We start from the raw sequence: 22,321 nt of genomic DNA on the forward strand, positions 1-22,321 counted from the left end.
GGAATATTTTAGATCGCATGTAGTCGGTATATTGACAATGGGTCTAACTTGCCATGACCATTGGTTCCTCAGCTAAAATCAGATCACACAGAGCCTCTTGATCGTAATACGTATCAGATTATATTATATATATATCTCTGTAAGTTTTCTAACTTAAATTAAAGCATCAAATCTTACGCAGTCTCAAATACTCTTCAAAACTGCTTTTACGACCACGTGAAACATGACTGGTTTTTGCTCATTTGAGATCAAATCAGTACAGTAATGCCTCGATTTACGTCGTTATGGTTCTATCGGGGTTTTCAATAAGAGCGCTACAAAAGTTTTTTTTAATAAAACAAAAACGGTTGTGGATATCAAAGAATTTTTTTTATTTTTGTGAAATTACGTTCGATGCCATCATATATACAACTCGGATTTCTTTTGCATGACCACCACGGGCACGTATGCAGAAGTCCACACTCTGAACACAATTTTCGACTGTTTTCAAGCAAAAACGGACAATACTGCTGCAATTTCGTGCTTGATGTCCGTACAAAGTTTATCAATCGTCGCTGGCTTGTTGGCATAGGCCACAGACTTGACGTAGACCTACAGGGAATAGTCTAAGAAAACCGCACGACTGAGGTGCAAATCGACTGGACCGTTTCGTGAGATAACAAGTTCTCCCAAAATTGGTTGTGACATTGTGGCACTGTCCTGTTGGAACTACATGTCCCCAAGACCTTATCATCCAATTGGGGCCAAAAATATTCTGTTATTATTTTACGGTAGCGACTCTCATTCGCAGCAACGTACCGGTCTTGATCATCACGGAAGAAGTACGGTCCAATGATGCAGCCGGCCCATATACCGCACCAGACCCCAATTTTTTCGGGATGCAAGATGACTCATGGAGTACGTGTGGATTGCTGTCTGACCAATAACGCATATTTAGCTTATTGAAGAAGCCATTAAGCGATGAGGCCATTGACTCCGAATTTCGGAAGCAAATTTTAATAATTTCGACTCGTTGTTGGCTCCTGTATCTTTCCATCATGAAATGGCAAACCTTACTGAAGAGAAGCAAAAATATGGCGTCGTTTGTTGTCCCTATCGGTCTCAGAAACCTCGACGTAAATCGCAATTCCATTAGGAGGCCACCGTAGCGCAGAGGTTAGCATGTCCGCCTATGACGCTGAACCCCTGGGTTCGAATCCTGGCGGGATCACCAGAAAAAATTTTCAGTTGTGGTTTTCTCCTCCTAATGCTGGCAACATTTGTGAGGTAATATGCCATGTAAAACTCCTCTCCAAAGAGGTGTCGCACTGCGGCACGCCGTTCGGACTCGGCTTTAAAAAGGAGGCCCCTTATCATTGATCTTAAACTTGAATCGGACTGCACACATTGATAGGTGAGAAGTTTGCCCCTGTTCCTTAGTGGAGTGTTCATGGGCAAAATTTGCAATTTGCAAATCGCAATTCCATTAACTCATAGGTTAGGTTAGGTTGAAAAGAGGGTTCATATATGAATCTCTCCATGCCACTATAGACATACACCTAAGCCGGTAATCGGCTTCTTGTGCGCTCTAAAAACTAAAAAGTAACAGCGAAAAAGAAAATCTATGTTAGGAATTCAGTGCTACTTACAAAATCCTTAATTGTCCTCCATGCCAGGCCCCTAAGCTGGTTCATGTCTTGCAACGTGTCCCAACCTAAGTGCCGGTATCTGTAAGACGTGAAAGCCGAGTAATGACAAAGGAAATGCCCCAACTTCTCATCATCCTCGCCGCACGCCACTGTCCTCCATGAACACTCATGGGCCGTGCGCACTTCTTCGTACCTGTTCCGACTTTGTCTATCTCCGCAGGTTACTGTCTGGAGTTTCCATTGCGTGATGGCTGGCTTGGTTTTCCCAGAGTACTTGAAAGCGGGGGGCTCTTTTTTTTCTTCAGCATTTTAGCATTGTTATGCATCGTCGTGCCCCGGATCGCTTTTTCGGTCTGCTCGTGAGTTTAGCAAAGCCATCGCTCACTTCTGCTTTCATCTCTCAATTCGGCTGCGATTACTTTTTCCATTGACACCGTCGCTATCTAAATACGAGTCGGAAACACCACCTATACTAAAAAACTGGGGACGAACTGTGCATCCCTCTGGTTTATCCGTCTCTTCCCCATTAATTAGTTGACGACTAGTTGTGCGCTTGAAGCAATACTTTCGACTACGTCAAAACACAAATTTATTGGTTGAGTTTCACTTGTTTATACAATCCCATAGCAAAAGTGCAGTTCACGGTAAAAAGCCCATAATACCTGCCTGAGATGACCCCAGGAACATGAATATGAAGTTTTTATTGTTTGGGTCTGGGAACCCCAAGTCAAATGTCGCAATGTAGGACTTAAATTAAGAAAATTTAGCGTAGAACACGTGACAAAAGGTTGTAAGAATCAATCTTAGGCCCCAGGGCCTTAAGAGCACAACCAACAAAGTCCCTTGACCAATTTCTTCTTTGAAACTACAGAGACGACGTAAGTCTAAGTTACGAGGAATATTGTAATACGACTTAAATCAAAAGGAGGTCTCCATAGCGTAGAGGTTAGCATGTGCGCCTAGGATGCTGAATACCTCGGTTCGAATCCTGGGGGGAAGATTCGAAAAATGTACAGCGGTGGTTATCCCCTCGTAATGCTGGCGATATTTGTGAGGTAATTTGCCATGTAGAAACTTCTGAAACAATGAGCCTTTTAAGCTTCCCGGCATCCGACCTAAATATGGTTCAAATCGGACTATATTTATATGTAGACCGATCTGCTGGTAAAGAGTGTGAAGCTCATAAAAGCTGAATTTATTATCCAATTTCGCTGAAATTTGAAACTGTTAGTTATTTTAAGCCTTCCGAAATCCTATCCCATTATGGTTAAGATTGGACTGTATTTAGATATAGCTGCCATATAAACTGATCTGCCGGTTAAGGGTCTGAAGTCCATAAAAGCTGCAAATTATCTGATTCCGCTGAAATTTGAAACAGTGATTTGTTTTAAACCTCCCGACATTCGACTTAAATATAGACCAGTTCGGACCATATTTGGATAAAGCTGTCATATAGACCGATCAGTCGATAAAGGGTCTAAAACCCATAAAAGCGTTATTTATCATCTGATTTCCCAGAATTTTAAAACAGTGAGTTATTTTAAGCCCCTCGACAACCGATCCAAATATGGTTTAGATCGGACTATATTTAGATATAGCTACCATATAAACATATCTGCTGATTAAGGGTCTGAAGCCCATAATAGCTGCTTTTATTACCAGATTCCGACTCTTACATTCGACTCAAATACAGGTCAGATCGGACAATATTTGGATAAAGCTGCCATATAGACCGATATGCCGATAAAAGGTCTAAAGCTGAAATTTAAAACAGTGAGTTATGTTAAGCCTCCCGACATCCGATCCAAATATGGTTCAGATCGGACTGTATTTAGATATAGCTGCCATATAGACCGTTATGCCGATTAGGAGTCTGAAACCCATAAAAGCTGCATTAATTATCCGATTTCGAAGAAATTTGAAATAGTGAATTGTTTTAAGCCTCCCGACATCCGATCTAAATGTGGTTCAGATCGGACTGTATTTAGATAAAGCTAAAAAATAGATCGATCTGCTGATTAAGGGTCTGAAGCCCATAAAAGCTGCATTTATTATCAGATTTCGCTGAAATTTGAAACAGTGGGTTTTTTTGAAGCCTCCTGACAACCGACTCAAATATGGTTTAGAGGGGACCACATTTAGATTTAGCTGCCATATATTCCGATCTGCAGATTGAAAGTCTGAAGACCATAAAACCTACATTTATTATCCGATTTCGCAAAAATTTTAAAAAGTGAGTTGCCTCCCTTTATCGGGCCTAAATATGGTTCAGTTCGGAAGATATTTAGATATAGCCATATAGACCGACCTGCCGATTAACTGTCTGAAACCCATTAAAGCTTTATTTATTACCCGATTTCCTTGAAATTTGAAATAGTGAGTGAGTGGTTTTAAGCCTCCCGGAATTCGATCCAAATATGATCCATATCATTTAGGTTTTTAATCCCATAAAAAGACGATTTATTGACTGATTTCGCTGAAACTGTTACTGAAACTGGAGCTGAATAAAATATGATCCAGGCCAGCCTCTATTTAGATATAACTATGGATATGGTAGTGGAGTTATAATAAAATAGGGTGATTGATATATCCATGGTGTTGGGTATCCACCACCGGCCGTGCCGAACTTGACACGTTTTTACTTGTTTTGCCTATTAGCCTCAACCCATTATCGGACGTTATCTCGTGGAGGCTAAAATTTCCGAGTGTAGAACCAAATATATTTTTATCTTCCCTATCTTCGCATGAAAATCTCCCAGAACGATTTTGAAATCATGGGTGGGAAAGCGGTTGTACTCTCTCTCTGGGCGCTTGTAGAAAATATCCTTGTTCCGCTCGCCCTTGTCTTTCGTCGAGCAAGGGCACAAATAAGACTGATTTTGAAAAACTTGGCTTTATGCGGATTGTGGAAAGCCCCTCATGCACCGGAGCAAGGATGGATAAAAGAGATTTCAGTCTCTGACTAACTACAAAGGATGGATAAAAGAGGTTTCAGTCTCTGACTAACTACAAATCCATAGTCAAATTCATGCAGCATAACATGGAAAGAGGTTGTGGATAATTAATCCGCCCCATGCTACTGTGGACATACACCTAAGCAGCTATAGTATATTTCGTCACCGTTTGGGAGTTGTAGTGACGCATTTCCTGTAAGGCGGTAATATGTTAAGTTGAAAAGAGTTTGCGGCTATTAATCCGCCCCACGCCACTATGGCAATACACCTGAGCCAGTAATCGGCTTGTTTTGCGCTCTAAAAGATGGTAATATCTGCCTTTCCAATACATACGCCAGTGCGTATTCCGGCATGGGATGACCAGGAGCACCACACAGGCTGGGATTTTGAGTTCCAATCTGTGTGCTGTTCTTCGTTAGAATTTGGTCATTGATTATTTGAGATAAATAAATAAATAAAAATCTCGATTCACGAAAAGCATTAAATTTTACAAGAAAATAATATGACTCAAAAACAAGTAAAAGGGTGTTAAGTTCGGTCGTGCCGAAGGGCCCCATGGTGGCCCTTCTGTTAAAAATTTATTCAAAATAAATTTAGTTGAAGGGCATAATTTTATTCTACATACCAAACTTCTGTCAAACCAGCAAAAATTAAAGCTTCTAGGAACCGAACAAGGATGATCGAGAGACCGGTTTATATGAGAGCTATATTAGGTTATAGACTGATTTGGACCATATTTAGCACAGTTGTTGGAAGTCGGAATACAACACCGCAGGTAAGGGCTCACGATGTCAAATTGGGAGATCGGTTTATATGGCAGCTATATCTGGTTATAGACTGATTTGGGCCGTACTTGGCACAGTTGTTGAATGTCATAATAAAACACTACATGCTAAGTCTCAGCCAAATCGGACAATATTGCGGCTTGTAAGGGCTCACGATGTCAAATTGGGAGATCGGTTTATATGGGAGCTATATCAGGTTATAGACCGATTCGGATCGTACTTGGCGCAGTTGTTGAAAGTCATAACAAAACACTACCTGCTAAGTCTCAGCCAAATCGGACAAAATTGCGGCTAGTAAGAGCTCACGATGTCAAATCGGGAGATCGGTTTATATGGGAGCTATACCATGTTCTTGACCGATTAATACCGTACTTGGCACAGTTGTTGAAAGTCATAACAGAACACTACATGCAAAATTTCAGGCAAATCGGATAAAAATTTGTAATGCTCAAGAAGTCAAATCAAGAAGTCAATATGGGAGCTATATCAGGATATAGACCGATTTTAATCGTACTTTGCACAGGGGTTTGAAGTCATAACATACAAAATTTTAGCCAAATTAGACAAAAATTGCGGTTTTCAGGAGCTCAAGAAGTCAAATCAGAAGATCGGTTTATATGGGAGCTATAGCAGTTTATAGACCGATTTAGACCGTACTTGAGGCTTTCAGGGGCTCAAGACGTCTAATAGGGAGATCGGTTTTATGAGAGCTATATCTAAATCTGAACCGATATGGCTCATTGGCAATAAGTATCTGTGCGGCTAGCTTCATGCGTTCGACCGCTATCATAATTTCGACAGACGGACGGACGAACGGGCGGACATGGCTAAATCGATTTAGAGCGTCAAGGCAATCAAGAATATATATATACTTTATGGGGTCTTAGACGAATTTATCGCCCATCGCCACCCATCTTATGGTAATGGGTGTAAAAATCACGATTTAGGAAAACATAACGACCACATTTGATAACCTTTTTATACCCAATCGCCATAGAATGGGGGATATACGAATCTAGTCATTGCGTTTGTAACACCTCGAGATCTCAAGCCCATAAAGATTTTATATTCTTGATCGCATTAACATTCTACGTCGATCTAGCCATTCCCGTTCGACCGCCTGTCTGGAAATCACGATAGCGGTGGAAGTTTTGCACAGGTACTTCTTATAGAGGTGAGTCGTCAGATAGGTCTTTTAAGATTTAAGATTTTTCTAGAGTCCATGGTAAAGGAAGAAACATCAGCTTCAGGACGGCCAAACTTGACGCCCATGTATTTTTTACAACTATTATTAATTTTTGTTTTGTTTTGTTTTTTTTTTCTCTACAGATTCAAGATTCAGTTTTGTCAAAATGGGTTAATGATGCGCAGCGCATGGACAAGCGCATGTTGGCCCTTATATTTCTGGCTCATGCGAGTGATGTTATCGAAAATGCCTTTGCCCTTCTCAACGATGATGATTACGAAGTGGCCATGAAGCGTGTCAGAGAATTGTTGGACTTGGATTTCGAAGCCGAAGCGGCAAAACCAAATGCCAATGAAATTCTTTGGGCAGTTTTTATGGCTTTTACTAAATAAAATCAAATTTTTTAACTAAGTAATAATATTTTTCCATTTTGTTTTTTTTTCTCTTACAATTTATGTTTAAAACTAGAAAATTAAAATAATATATATACATACATATAAACAAACATATACACTAATATAAATATATATATATAAACATATTTTCCAGAAAGAAAGAAAGAAAGAAAAAAAACGAAATCGCAACAACAATGCCACACTTATGTAAAACTCTGAAACTTCTGTTTCCTGTGTCTTGTATTTTATTATTATTATTATAATTTTTATCTAAACGAATCACACTCTCTTAGTTCTGCAAGATTTTTAAAATATGTGTATAATTAATTAGTAGAGCAGATAAGAAATGAAGCAAACCATTTTTAAAAAGTTAAACAAAACAAAAAAAAAACAAAACGAAACAAAGTTTTATATATATATATAGTTTTTGATAGTAAGCAAACCCGAAAAAAAAACAAACAGAAACAAAGAAAATAAAATTGATAAAAATATCACATATATTATATTAAATGGTAAAGAAAAATTTATTAAACACAAAACAAAAGAACCGATCACTGTATGTATTATTATTTATCCTTTTTTATATATACATAAGTAAATTAGTATTGTTTAATATGCAAATCAGAATGCAATAAGAAAACAAATTGTTTTAAGGCATGACGACATCCCAATGATGTCCTTCATTGCTAAACGTTGGTAAAAAAAACAAACAAACAATAAACAATTAACTAGTTTATAACCCCGCCCCTTTTTTCCATCTCTGATTTGAGCTAATAGCCAGTTCAAAAAATAAAGTTATAAACAAGCCAAGATCTGTAAAGATGATGTAATATTTAATATTGAAAGCGATCATTGACCTGCTCCATATCGAAATTTCCATATACATACATATAATATCTATATAAAATGTGTAAATAATTAGTGAAAATCCTTTGCAAGTTATTTTCATAAAATGAATCGGTCTTTGTATTAATGCCTGTAAATAATAACTGAAACATTTTGCATAAATCCAATTCGCCTGTTGCAAACAAAGCGCCCTATAGTGTATTATTGCTCCATCGCAGCAGAACGGAAGCTTCATTTGTAGAAAATTGAGGGGAAAAAGGCCCTTGGCCCTATAAAAGTAAGCAAAACTATTTGTTCTTTTTGTATGTAAAGCTCCAGCATAAGATTTTTTTATTACTTATTTTCTTTGTTTCAGGCAAATTCGTCGTATGGACCATCAGGATTAAAGTGTGCTAATGCGATATAAGTTGTATATCGTTTCATCCATCACATGAACATTTGCATTTGTTCAATTGTTTTTCTTTTTGCACTACTGTGATACAAAAGAATATAGTTGCGATACCAATCCCATTTTGTTCTATAAATTTACATTGCATTAAGCGTTTTGTTTTTGTATAGTGAGCAAAAGAGTTGGAAAACAAGTAAAAGCATGCAAAGTTCGGCCGGGCCGAATTTTATATACCCTCCACCATGGATGGCATTCGTCGAGTTCTTTTCCCGGCATCTCTTCTTAGGCAAAAAAGGATATAAGAAAAGATTTGCTCTGCCATTAGAGCGATATCAAGATATGGTCCGGTTTGGACCACAATTATATTATATAAAGGAGACCTGTGTAAAATGTCAGCCAATTTGAATAAGAATTGCGCCCTTTGGGGGCTCAAGAAGTAAAATAGAGAGATCGATTTATATGGGAGCTGTATTGGGCTATATACCGATTCAGACCGTAATAAACACGTATGTTGATGGTCATGACACGTTATGCAAAATCGCCAGATCTGTTTATATGACAGCTATATCAGGTTATGGACCGATTTGAACCATACTTGGCACAGTTTTTGGATATTATAACAAAACACGTCGTGCAAAATTTCATTCCAATCGAATAAGAATTGCGCACTCTAGAGGCTCAAGAAATCAAGACCCAAGATCGGTTAATATGGCAGCTATATCAGGTTATGTGCCGATTCGAACCATACTTGGCACAGTGGTTGGATATCATAACAAAACACGTCGTGCAAAATTTCATTCCAATCGGATAAGAATTGCGCATTCTAGAGTCTCAAGAAATCAAGACCCAAGATCGGTTAATATGGCAGCTATATCAGGTTATTTGCCGATTCGAACCATACTTGGCACAGTGGTTGGATATCATAACAAAACACGTCGTGCAAAATTTCATTCCAATCGGATAAGAATTGCGCACTCTAGAGGCTCAAGAAGTCAAGACCCAAGATCGGTTTATATGACAGCTATATCAGGTTATGGACCAATTTGAACCATACTTGGCACAGTTGTTGGATATTATAACAAAACACGTTGTGCAAAATTTCACTCCAATCGAATAAGAATTGCGCACTCTAGAGGCTCAAGAAGTCAAGACCCAAGATCGGTTTATATGACAGCTATATCAGGTTATGGACCAATTTGAACCATACTTGGCACAGTTGCTGGATATTATAACAAAACACGTTGTGCAAAATTTCATTCCAATCGAATAAGAATTGCGCACTCTAGAGGCTCAAGAAGTCAAGACCCAAGATCGGTTTATATGACAGCTGTATCAGGTTATGGACCGATTTGAACCATACTTGGCACAGTTGTTGGATATCATAACAAAACACGTCGTGCATAATTTCATTCCAATCGGATAAGAATTGCGCACTCTAGAGGCTCAAGAAGTCAAGACCCAAGATCGGTTTATATGACGCCTAAGAAGTCAGGACCGATTTGAACCATACTTGGCACAGTTGTTGGATATCATAACAAAACACGTCGTGCAAAATTTCATTCAAATCGGATAAGAATTGCGCACTCTAGAGGCTCAAGAAGTCAAGACCCAAGATCGGTTTATATGACAGCTATATCAGGTTATGGACCGATTCGAACCATACTTGGCACAGTTGTTGGATATCATAACAAAAGACGTCGTGGAAAATTTCATTCCAATCGAATAAGAATTGCGCACTCTAGAGGCTCAAGAAGTCAAGACCCAAGATCGGTTTGTATGGCAGCTATATCAGGTTATGGACCGATTTGAACTATACTTGGCACAGTTGTTGGATATCATAAAAAAACACGTCGTGCAAAATTTCATTCCAATCGGATAAGAATTGAGCACTCTAGAGGCTCAAGAAGTCAAGACCCAAGATCGGTTTATATGACAGCTGTATCAGGTTATGGACCGATTTGAACCATACTTGGCACAGTTGTTGGATATCATAACAAAACACGTCGTGCAAAATTTCATTCCAATCGGATAAGAAACATCAAAACATGGACCGATATGGTCCATTTACAATACCAACCGACCTACACTAATAAAAAGTATTTGTGCAAAATTTCAAGTGGCTAGCTTTACTCCTTCGAAAGTTATCGTTCTTTCGACAGACAGACGGACATGGCTAGATCAACTTAAAATGACATGACGATCAATAATGTATATACTTTATGGGGTCTTAGACGCATATTTCGAGGTGTTACAAACAGAATGACGAAATTAGTATACCCTATCCATCCTATGGTGGAGGGTATACACCCAGAATTATAAAAATAGGGTTTTAACTTTGGCTTGGCTATCTATACTAATTTGAAAACTTAATTCTAGCGTTATCTAAATACTAAATTACTCCTGCCTCTTCCTGGTGTCGTTAGACTTACACTATTGTTTGACTGATCAGTGGTGTACCTATTTTCTCTTTGTGTGTTTATTAATTTGGTTTCCTGATATCTAGATATATTTCATAAATTGGTTACAGCCGCCAACAGGAGCGATTTCTAGAAATTCCTTTTTTCAAAATGTTGAGAATAAATTGTAACCTCATATTGGCGATTGGGACTCAAATGGAGTTTCGCAAAAATATATATGCTTGCCCTTATGTTTTCTCATCCACCACATATCATAGAAAGAAACTCCGGTGCATTAAAAAAGAAAAACACGAATTATTGGGTTGCCCAAAAAGTAATTGCGGATTTTTCATATAGTCTGCGTTGACACATTTTTTCACAGCTTGTGACTCTGTAATTGCATTCTTTCGTCTGTCAGTTATCAGCTGTTACTTTTAGCTTGCTTTAGAAAAAAAGTGTAAAAAAAGTATATTTGATTAAAGTTCATTCTAAGTTTTATTGAAAATGCATTTACTTTCTTTTAAAAAATCCGCAATTACTTTTTGGGCAACCCAATATAACCCTCATAACCCCATGACATTTTTTGCCATAAAAAGGGCAAATAAACAAACAACAATCCATGGATGCAAGAATTCAGAAGACATTATGTGAGCAGTTCATATATCATCCGCTGTCTCCATATGTTTCTGACCCCCCAACTTTTGAACGCCACCAAAGCCACACAATCATGCGTGCAGGTTATGGCGCAGAGCTGCATCGAAGGTTCAGTCGCCCGCAACACTATGGGGTGCACGTAGTTGAAAAGGTATGGTATCAATTAACAGGTATGCTATAATCAAATTAATCTGCCACACTAGAATGTATAAAAAAAATGTCCCCAACAATTGTTCATATGAGAAATTAATTGAATTGAATTAATTAACATTCTTGAGTGGAATCAAATTTTCATATTAAAATTATTATTAAAAATGTTGAATTTTAACTAAAAATTTTATATATTCTATTGTTTTTATATTATGTACTAGCTGAACCGGGCACGCTCCGCTGCGCCTTCTTTTACTTTATATCGAACAAAATTACCCTATGAATATTTATTTTCGACAATTAAAAAGAGCTTCTAGTGAAATATCATGATACGAAAATAGTACATGCATATCGCTTGACTAACACTATACCCATATAAGTGCTTTTATCTGAATCCTATTTGATCTTTATTGGACTACCAATTTTACTCCGAGCGTTTAATGTTATTTAAGTTTGGATGTTAGATGAACTCCATTCTTAAAAGACTTTATTTCAGCCCAATATTCTCATGATGTTCAATTTAGGTGTGTTTTCGGGGGTGAGGTGGTGCCCCAGACACTTGGCCCTGAAAAAAAGATCAACATCGTGCTCTTCTCTCAAATACCATTATTTAAACCCCAAATTGCCATTGGTTTAGGATAAGTTTATACATTGAGGCGTCCCCCAAACACTTGACCCCAAAATTGGTTATAAAATTTGTTTTCTTATCTCAAATATCTTTCATTTAAACCACATATTGGCATGGTCGGTAAATTTTTACCCATTACCAAACATGGTTCCACATTCACCCTAAATAATTGTTGTTTGTGGTGTATTTTGGGAAAGGGGTAGACCCCCAGAAAATTGGTTCCGAAAGTGGATATCAATTTCGTGGTCTACCTCCCAATACCTTTCATTTGAGCTCCACATGGACATGGTCGGTAAATATGCCCGATTTAGGGGTGTTTTGGGGAGTGGGTTGTCCTCCAAACATTTGGCCCTGAAAATATTGGGTTGCCCAAAAAGTAATTGCGGATTTTTTAAAAGAAAGTAAATGCATTTTTAATAAAACTTAGAATGAACTTTAGTCAAATATACTTTTTTTACACTTTTTTTCTAAAGCAAACTAAAAGTAACAGCTGATAACTGACAGAAGAAAGAATGCAATTACAGAGTCACAAGCTGTGAAAAAATTTGTCAACGCCGACTAAATCCGCAATTACTTTTTGGGCAAACCAATATATCAAAATCTCAATTCTCATATATCTATACATCATTTATTTGAACACCATATTGCCACTGGCCTCGAAATTGGATATCAAATTCGTTTTCAAATCTCAAATACCTTTCATTTAAACCCCTTATTGCAAAAGTCAGCCAATATGTCCGGTTTGGGGTATGGACCCTAAAAGCCTTCACTATCGAGCTCTACTGTCATGAAGACCCAAATTGTCTTGGCGAGCAAATATGTCCTACTTGGGGGGTTTTTATGGTGTTGGGACGTCCCCTAGACAGTTGGTCCCGAATGTTGATATCAGATTCGTGGTCTACTCCCAAATACCTTTCATTTGAGCCCCATATTTCCATAGTCGGCAAACATGACCGGTTTGGGGAATGGGGCGGTCACTCACTGACTCAGCATTGGAAATATATATCAAATTCGTATCCTACTCTAAAATACCTCTTATTTGAGCCCCATATTGCAATGGCCAACAAATACTTCCTATATGGGTGGTGTTGTGGGGGTGAGGTGGCCCCATAGAAACTTTTCCCGAATATTGATATCAGATTCGTGCTTAACTCCCAAAGACCTTTCATTTGAGCCGCACATTGATGAATTTTTCCTCTTTGGGATATGTTTTTGATTAGGGGCGGCCTCCAAACACTTGGTCCCTCATTTCGATATCAGATTCGTATTCTACATTCAAATAGCTTTTATTCAAGCCCCATATTGCCCTGTTTGGGGGGTGTTTAGGGGAAGGGGTGGACGCCCAGAAACTCGCATTTGGATATCAGATTAGTATTCTACTCGCAAATACCTTTCATTTGAGTCCCATATTGCCATGGTCGGTAAATATGTCCGATTTGGGGTTGGGGTGGTCCCCCAAACACTCGGTCCGACAATTGGATATCAGATAGATTTTCTAATCTTAAAAACCTTTCATTTGAGTCCCATATTGTCGTAATTGGTCTATATATATTTGGTAGGTTTAAGGGTGGATCGGTCCCCCTAGGTACCCCATCCGAAATTTGGATACCGATTTTTCGTTTTTAGGTTACTATAAGAAGGCACACAAAATTTCGCTTAAATCGCACAATCCATCTCCGAGATGTGGCGTTTCTGAAAATTATGGTAAGGGGGAGGGTCGCCCCCGATCTCTCGATTGTACTTTTCAAGCCCCTAGAGGTCGCAATTCTTATCCGATTTGGGGGAAATTTTGCATAATTTCTACGACCTCTAACTCCCGTATAATCCGAACTCACGATTTTAATTTTTTACCTAAGCATCTAGAGGGCGCAATTATTATTTGGTTGGACCGAAATTAGGCATATTGATTTCTCCTATAACTTCCAACATCCATACCAAGTATAGTCTGAATCCGTGTCTATTGTTCCTATAAAAAGATCATCTGAATTGACTTCTTGAGCATATACCGGAAGCAATTCCTAACCAAATTTCGAAAAGCAAGCAAAAACGCATTAAGTCCGAACATGCCGAACTTTGGATACTTATTATCCTATTTTATTATAAACCAACTATATCTATATTAATGCTATTTGGATTATATTCGTTCCAGTTACCGAGAAGTTTATATAAGTCACAGTTAAAAACATCAAGGAAATGTGGTTATAAATAGGGATTTTATGGCTTAAGATCCTAGATCTGCATATCGGTTCATATGGCAGCTATATACAAATATGTTCTGATATGGACCATACTCGGTTCGGATATCGGGTGGCCTAGTGCAACTCCATGTTCCAAATTTATATCAAAGTATAGTTCGATCTGGATCAAATTTGGTTCGCACAGTGGGAAATCTAGTTCAACTCACGGCTCTAAATTTCAACGAAATAGGAAAATACGGCATTTTATGGGCTTAAAACCCTTAATCGGTAGATATGTAGGTCTATATGGCAGCTATATCCAAATTCTGAGTATGTTCAGATCGGATAATGAGTGCAACTCACTATTTTAAATTTCAACGAAATCGGTAATAAATAGGGGTTTCATGGGCTTAAAACCCTAATTCGGCAGATCGGTCTGTAAGACAGCTATATCTAAATATGGTCCAATCCGGCCTATGTTCTGGTCGGGCAACGAGTGTCCCTGTGCAATTCACTGTTCCATATCGGGCAGCAAATGGGCCTTTTATGGGTTAAGGCCCTTAATCGGAAGATCGGTCTATATGGCAACTATATCTAAACTAGTCCAATCCGTCGAATTTGCTATATTTGTACCAATTTACCAATCGTTGTTTTGTATACGGTTGTGTTTTTTGACCGCTCCTGATTGTTTTGCTGCAAAGTCAAGCTATACGTTCATACACATCACTATAGGCGCTTCAAACTATAATACAACCTTGGCTGTTTCATCGATGACGAAATTGGTCCTTATTGAAGAATAGTTCTACGCAATTTTGCATTTATTTTTTCATCTTATTTGCAAAACTATTTCTTTTTTTTTTTTTTTTTTGGACTTTAATCGAAATGGCAGAGTACGACTCTATATGCCAAGTTGTACTTCCGAAGTTGGTGTCCCCACCAACTGTAAATTAAAACACGTGTATTAAAAATACAGAATTAAAACCAATGTACAGTTATAACTGTACTGTGTATAACGATGACTAAGCATCGAATCCCGAAGCGTCCGCTTCAGACGAATTCTAAATGCAAAGTGAAAAACTATTTCTAAATCACTGGAAGGCGCCCACATTTTTCACTAACACAAGGAGTAAAATACAAACAACAGCTGGACTGCTCTATCAAACCTATAACTGCTGGACAAATCGATAATCATCATACAGCTGGTAAAAGAAATAATCGTTATCGAAAAACACAGGGTGCACTGCAATACTAAATGAGCAGCAAGCGCACTCTTTTATCGACATCACCTGATCATAAAGAACATACACCAAAAAAATACGCGCCGTCCCTAAATATGAGTGTAAGCAGTCATCAAGACGTGTTTACATGGAGCAAACTATGCGAAGTCCTGGACGACAAATTGAAGGGTGTAGCAAAGAAAGAAGATCTGACGGATATCAAACATGAAATTGAAGAATTAAAACATGAGAATTCTAAATTAAAGGAAGACATAAAGAAATTAACAAACCGTCTAGAACTAGTTGACCAGAAATCGAGAACCACAAATATCATGGTGAGTGGACTATCCTGTAATAATATCCCGGCCGCAAAAAAGAAGCTCGCCGACATCTGTAAAGACGTGTTGAATGTAGATGTTACCGTCACATACACCAAAATGCTATCCTCTGGAAAATCTTTTGTGTTTACACTAGGTACCGCCAGCGAAGTCCAAAGGGTTTTAAATGCTAGAAGTAACCTTAAGGGACAAGCAATTTTTATTCAGAAGGATTACACTGCAGCTGAACAGTCTATTAGATACAATCTCAGGCAAGTTAGCAAAGTAATATCTAAGCATAAAAAAGATGTAAAAGTACGGCTTGGTGAATTTTGTATCTACATCAACGATAAACGCTTTACTTGGTTCAATGGAAAGATACGTTCTTCCGCTACAAACGATGTAAAATTTCTAGACGATATATTAGCTGAATGCGGTTTTAGTTGTGAGGTTGTTTGCAACGAAAACGTAGTATTAAATAAAAACGATAACAATCCTTATGTACAATAGCTAGCTGATTCGTGCCATATAATAGCTTATAACGTTTGTAACCTTGAAAAATCGCTAAATTTTGGAAACTTTATAACCTTTTTAAATAAGTTTGATATTTTCTTTTTGTTTGAAACCCATGTTGTTGCTAATAAACAAACTTATTTCTCATCATTTTTTCAAAATTATTGTCTACACTGGGTTGAAGCAATTAAAATACATAAATCGGGTCGTGCTAGTGGAGGTTGCCTATTCGGTTACAAAAGAGAAATGAAAAAGAAATACAAGCTAAACTTTACCGAATGCAATAGCCATACAATGCTATCTGTGAATATTGACGGAAATTTATTCCAACTTATCCCGACCTATCTGAATAGTACGAGCTGGAAGAACGATGCAGATAAGTTTGTATCATTTTTGAGCAGTCTAAATCCAACCAGCTTCTGTATTATGGGAGATCTAAATGCAAGAATAGGTGAACAACAAGTCCTGGACGAAAATATAATCAGGGACCAACCTCATATAAATGTAATTAGGTGCTCTAAAGATAAGAATATAAATACACAAGGGAGACGGCTTTTGAATATGATTGAGGACATAGGTGGTATTGTGGTAAATGGAAGGACTTTAGGTGATTTGGATGGAAAACTTAGTTTCTTTGGTGTAATGGGAAGCTCATTGATAGATTACTGCATTTGCTCATCTGATTTGTTGCAATATATTGAGAATTTTGCAATACTTGCTAAGCCGTTTTCAGACCACATGCCCATCTGTCTCCAGCTTAAAATCCCAAAGCATTCTAGCAATGTGACTAAACAGAATGATACTAGAAGACTTTATTGGAGCGATAGAAATATGACTCAATACGGGTTAAATCTGGGTAACACCCCAGTGAATGGATACTACCGTGCAGATATGTCTGTGGACGACATGATCTGCGGTATAACGCAAAAGATTAGACAGGCACATGTCAAAAACACAAACAGGAAATTTTTTGAGCCTAAACAGCCGTGGTTTGATTGGACATGCTTCCGTTTGCGTTCAGTAATGCGCAGGAACCTTAAAGCGTTTAGGGCTCTCCATACTGATGTTAATAAGAAAAGATATTATTCATCGAGAACCAAGTTTCAAAGACTATGTAGTAGGAAGAAATTGGAATATTATAATGAGAACCTCAGAAGACTGGACAGAGTAACGAGTAGCAAGGATTGGTGGAACTTGTCGAATTCATTGAAGAATAGATCACAAAATTCAAAAGGAAATCTTAATGCTGATGATTACATGGTACATTTTAAGGCATTACTACTTAACCGAAAGGAATCCGAGAACATACACTGGTGTTTGCCTTATTACGTCGACCCATTCCTTGACTCTCCCTTTGAACTGTGTGAACTATTCTTTGTTATTAAAGGATTCCGTTATCTTTCAGAGAATCTACCTTGATACCGTTGTTTAAAAAAGGTGACGTTAACATTGCGGCTAATTATAGGGGACTTTCACTTCTAAACACTAACTGTAAGATCTTTAACTCTTTGCTTTTGAATCGGATATCTGCTTGGATAGAAAGAAATGACATTCTAAATGAGTTCCAGTCTGGGTTCAGAAAAGAGTACTCCACGCTTGACAATATATTCAATCTGGTTAACATTGTTAATTTGAATAATTTGAAGAACAAGGCTACCTACGCTTTCTTTGTAGATTTCTCATCTGCTTTCGATCTGATCCCCAGAAACAGCTTATTTTATAAATTGTCAAGCTATGGACTCTCTACGAAGATTGTGCGGATATTGCAACTATTGTATGAAAATACTACGAGTAAAATCTGGGACGGAAATGCATTCTCAGATTACTTTTCGGTGGAAACAGGAGTGAAGCAGGGTTGTACACTCAGCCCAGTACTGTTTTCTTTATATGTTAATGACTTACCCGATTCTTTACCAGGAGGTGTGAACGTAGCAGATACTAACATTAAAGTTCTTTTGTATGCAGACGACATTGTCATTCTGTCTGAAACTGCAGAAGGGTTACAAGATATGATTAACGTTCTTGAGGAGTATTGTTTGACATGGAGTCTGAAGGTAAACCTTGCCAAATCTAAGATACTTATTTTCCGGAAGGGCACAAGAGTCGCTAGAAACTTGAATTGGCGGTTTGGGAATCAGAATATCGAAATTGTGAATAGTTACACTTACCTTGGTGTCGAATTAAGTTACAACTTATCTTTTAGAAAACATCTTCAGAACAAGCTCACTGCGTCTAAAATGGCGATAAATTCTACTTGGTCAAGATATATTAATCACCCAAAAATATCGAAGGCTAATAAACTTAAAATTTTTGAATCGTGTTCAAAGTCTATAATGTGTTATGCCGCAGAAATTTGGGGATGTGTAAGATATGAGGACGTGGAGAAATTGTTTAGATTCTTTATTAAGAAAATGTTATATCTGCCTAACAATACGCCTAACTACATGTTATATCTGGAAACTGGATTCAATTCACTTTTCTGTTCTACATTGAAGACACATTTTTGCTACATTGACAGAGTACTCCAACTAGACTGTCGACGATTACCACGTATTCTTGCGCTGAAGATCATAGAACTGAATATGTCTTGGGCAGAAGAATGGTCCAATATATGCCAATCTCTGCAATTTTCTTTGCACTACAACGCGACACATTTACCCTCGTACTGGAAAGAAGTTATAGAACTACTTAAATCAAAGGAGAGATTAGATTTTGAGGTTAGGGCAAAAGGCTCACAGTTCCATGACCTTTACCCACAGCTTGAATACACCAGGATACCGGAACTCACTGCGAACTTATCTTCACGTGCTACAAGTATCATTGTAAAGGCTAGAGGCGGGTTACTTAATTTAAATGCTAGATCTTTCAGAGACAATACCGATGGCGTTTGCTCAATTTGTAACACAGACGAAACCGAGAACACCTTCCACTTTATCGGCTCGTGCCCAATATACACAAATCTCAGAATTATTTACTTTAATAAGCCCACACTTAATGTAAACGAAGTAATAAGCATATTGAATGGCACGAATTTTTTATCTCTATACAAATATTTAGAAAATTGTATTAAATATAGAAACTTTATACAAAATGAATTTAACTTTTAAAATAGCACTTTCTCTTTTTTATAGTCTCCAATATGTAAACAACTTTATATAACATAGATTAACATACTATAATCAGCCAACCTTTGGTAATATCAATGAATTATATGGCTAACAGCATCCTTGCTATGCCAGCTTTATAGATTTACAACAACACTGAATTTCAAACCTCTATCATTGTGTACTCAAAAATCTATTAATAAATAAATAAATATAATATTTGTACCAATTTTCATGCTAATTTAATAATCTTAAATTTTTGTTTTAGTTCGCCTAAATTAACAGCCTTGTAAACCAACAAAATGTGTATTTTAAAGATTTTAATTTTATCGGAGCGGAGCGGATTTTGAGATTGAAAACCACTCCGCTCCGGGTTCAAAAAAATAGCTCTCAAATAGCTTTTTTTAGTCCCATATTGTGATAATTGGTCTATATATCCGTTTAAAGGTTTTGGAATTGAGCTCGCCTACAAACGAAACATGAAAAAAAATCTGTTTCATTTCAACTTCAACGCATATATATTCTTAATTCTCTTAAAACTCTTTGACGATTTAAAGATGTCCGTGTGTCTGTCGGTCCACAAGTTGTAAAAACTAAAACTAAAAAAATTAAATATTGAGCTGAAATTTGGAACACATCCATAATTTTTTCATATGAAGGTTGAGTTCTTGAAAACCTAACAAGGAGATTCGAATTATAACAAAACGAGGAAAATAATGATGGAAATGATGATGATGAAGCATTACATATACCGGAGCCTGGCTTTAGCAGCTAACAGGTTCCGGCATTTAGGTGTGGATATAATACTAGACGTGAGAGTTCAAGGACATAAAATCGAATTTATATGGTGTAGACTTTTCGAATTAACTTTTAATTAATCACAGCGCACAACAGCGCCGATTAATTGCATATGTGTCTGCCTATAGGGAAAGTGGAGAATTAAAATCATTCCCCTCTGTCAGCCTAACCTAACTTGTATACATTGATTGTGGACATATCGTTGCTGCTTTCCAGTTTCAACCAAACTGATTTTTTCCTGGTTGGTGATATAGCTGTGAAACAATCTAATCGAATACAAAAAACGTTGAGGAATTACAATCATTTTAAGTTTTCTCCTACATACAAAAAAAAAATGCTTCATATAACAAATCGCTGTGGGCACATATATAGCACAATACAAAAATACAATCAAAAAACTTAGCTCTTTAGTTGTAAAATAGCAGTTTGGCGAACAAGTCAAATATATAAAATTAAAAAGTAATTATTAAAGTTTATTATCAATAGTGTTATCAAAGATTGTGTTAATTATTTTTTGTTTTTCTGTTTTTTATAAATATCTCGGTCAGAAGATGAGAATCGAAGATTTCTCGACATATTAGAAGAAATAAAGATAATTAATTCTCATGACCTCGAGCCAGATTATAAAATACAATATTATTAACAAAAAGGTAAACAATTTTTCCAAACGCAAATAAAAATTCTTTTAAAAATTTTATTGAAAATAAAATTGTTTACAAATAAAAATTTATTCATCCTATTTTTAATAGAATATTATTTTTTTTTTTTGTCATTTACAGTCGTGATTACAAAATGGTATTATGGTTGTCGAAGACGAAAATCTTTTTTGCATTTTGGGTACACACATAAGTCGAATTCGACTGTCAAATTTGACGAAAACGATCAATATAAGTTAATTGCATTCCAAACTACATCGCGCCCGTTTATCGAAAGGGTATGGAACCTAATTTTATATCATTTTTTTATTTACCGCAATATTTTTCCATTATCAAACTATCGAAAGCGAATAAGTTACAGAATACCATGAAATGTGAAATTCGCCCTCAACTACGACTGCTGTCGGTTTTCGCCTTCGACAACGGGAATAAGGGTGAATGTTTGAAGATTATTTCACGCAAATGTTGACCATGACTGTGCCTCAAATGGTCCATTCGCTTACTCCAATTTTGGCATACTCTTTCAAACATTTCGGCCGGTATCTCACGAATAAATGGCTGATCTTCACTCCAAAATTGACAATTCTGCTTATTTACGCACCCATTGAGCCAAAAAAAAATCCAACTGACCATAAAATGGAAGAAACGCGCGTTGAACTTTCTAAACTTCTTGATAATAAAATTCATTAATTTTGATAATAAAATTCATTAATGAGCGTTGTTCTTTTGTAAGACGATTCATATTTAAATTATAACAAAACTGAAGATGATTGACAGTAAAACAAAACACGAAACGTGCGCGAGCTGTTTTAACCAGTGCTGCCAAAAAGATAATAGCTAAAAAATCACCCTTTACATGAAAGTAAATCGGCCAATGATTTTATGTTTTAAGGGTTGGAGAAGTGAAATCGCGAGTTTGATACATAAAATTTCAGATTTATTACGATCGAGTTTCGCATTTTTTTTGATTATGGCGTCCGTTATCGATAAATTCTATTCGAAACTTCGAATAGAAATGTGCAAGTTTTTGTCCGCAGCAATTTACCTATCGCAAATAACAAATTATCGTCTATTTTCAAGAAACTAGGCTAAAAGTAGGACATCGAAGTATTTATTTCATAATATAAAACAATAAATTCACATTAACTTTGTGGTTAAGCCAAATTCGGCAAAGCAAATTATCTACAAACATGACCAAACCAACAGTTGATTTATTCTCCTTGAACCTGCCCGAAAAAACAAACATCAAACAAGCACCGTTGGCCGTGCTAGAAGCGACGTAGTTCACAAATTTTTTGATCTCTTTCACATAAAACAACAATTTATAGTATAAAAGCAGTAGGTTAGGTTAGGTTGAAAAGAAGGTGGAGATATTAATTCGCCCCATGCCACTATGGACATACATCTAAGCCTGTAATCTCTTGTTGTGCGATCTAAAAACTATAAAGTAACCTCTAAAAAGAAAATTTTAAGTTAGGAATTTCGTGCTACTTACAAAATCCTTAATTGTTATCAATACCACTCCCCTA

The 22,321-nt window shown here is 37.0% G+C and overlaps 3 protein-coding genes across 3 annotated transcripts in view; 2 read left to right on the forward strand and 1 right to left on the reverse strand.

Moving 5' to 3' along the window:
* Positions 1-7,758, forward strand: part of LOC106080804 (Golgi phosphoprotein 3 homolog sauron) — a 28,006-nt gene extending 20,248 nt beyond the window's left edge. The window contains exon 5 of the mRNA XM_059365948.1: positions 6,697-7,758. Coding sequence (XP_059221931.1) covers positions 6,697-6,945 — 249 coding nt within the window. The 3' untranslated portion in view covers positions 6,946-7,758. The remainder of the gene's footprint in view (positions 1-6,696) is intronic.
* Positions 1-22,321, reverse strand: part of LOC106091981 (protein starmaker) — a 368,113-nt gene that overhangs the window by 272,765 nt on the left and 73,027 nt on the right. The window lies entirely within an intron of this gene.
* Positions 15,403-16,116, forward strand: LOC131996346 (uncharacterized). Its single transcript, XM_059365950.1, has 2 exons — positions 15,403-15,739; positions 15,879-16,116. The coding sequence occupies exons 1-2, from the start codon at positions 15,440-15,442 to the stop codon at positions 15,906-15,908; spliced, it is 330 nt and encodes a 109-aa protein (XP_059221933.1). The 5' UTR covers positions 15,403-15,439; the 3' UTR covers positions 15,909-16,116.

The sequence above is a fragment of the Stomoxys calcitrans genome, chromosome 3 (assembly GCF_963082655.1).
Source record: "Stomoxys calcitrans chromosome 3, idStoCalc2.1, whole genome shotgun sequence".
In the NCBI taxonomy this organism is placed as follows: Eukaryota; Metazoa; Arthropoda; class Insecta; order Diptera; family Muscidae; genus Stomoxys; species Stomoxys calcitrans.

Coding starts and splice junctions, on each gene's coding strand:
- LOC131996346 (XM_059365950.1), top strand. CDS start 15,440: ATGAGCAGCAAGCGCACTCTTTTATCGACATCACCTGATCATAAAGAA. Junction 15,740..15,878: donor CGAGAACCACAAATATCATG/GTGAGTGGACTA, acceptor TGTTTACACTAG/GTACCGCCAGCGAAGTCCAA.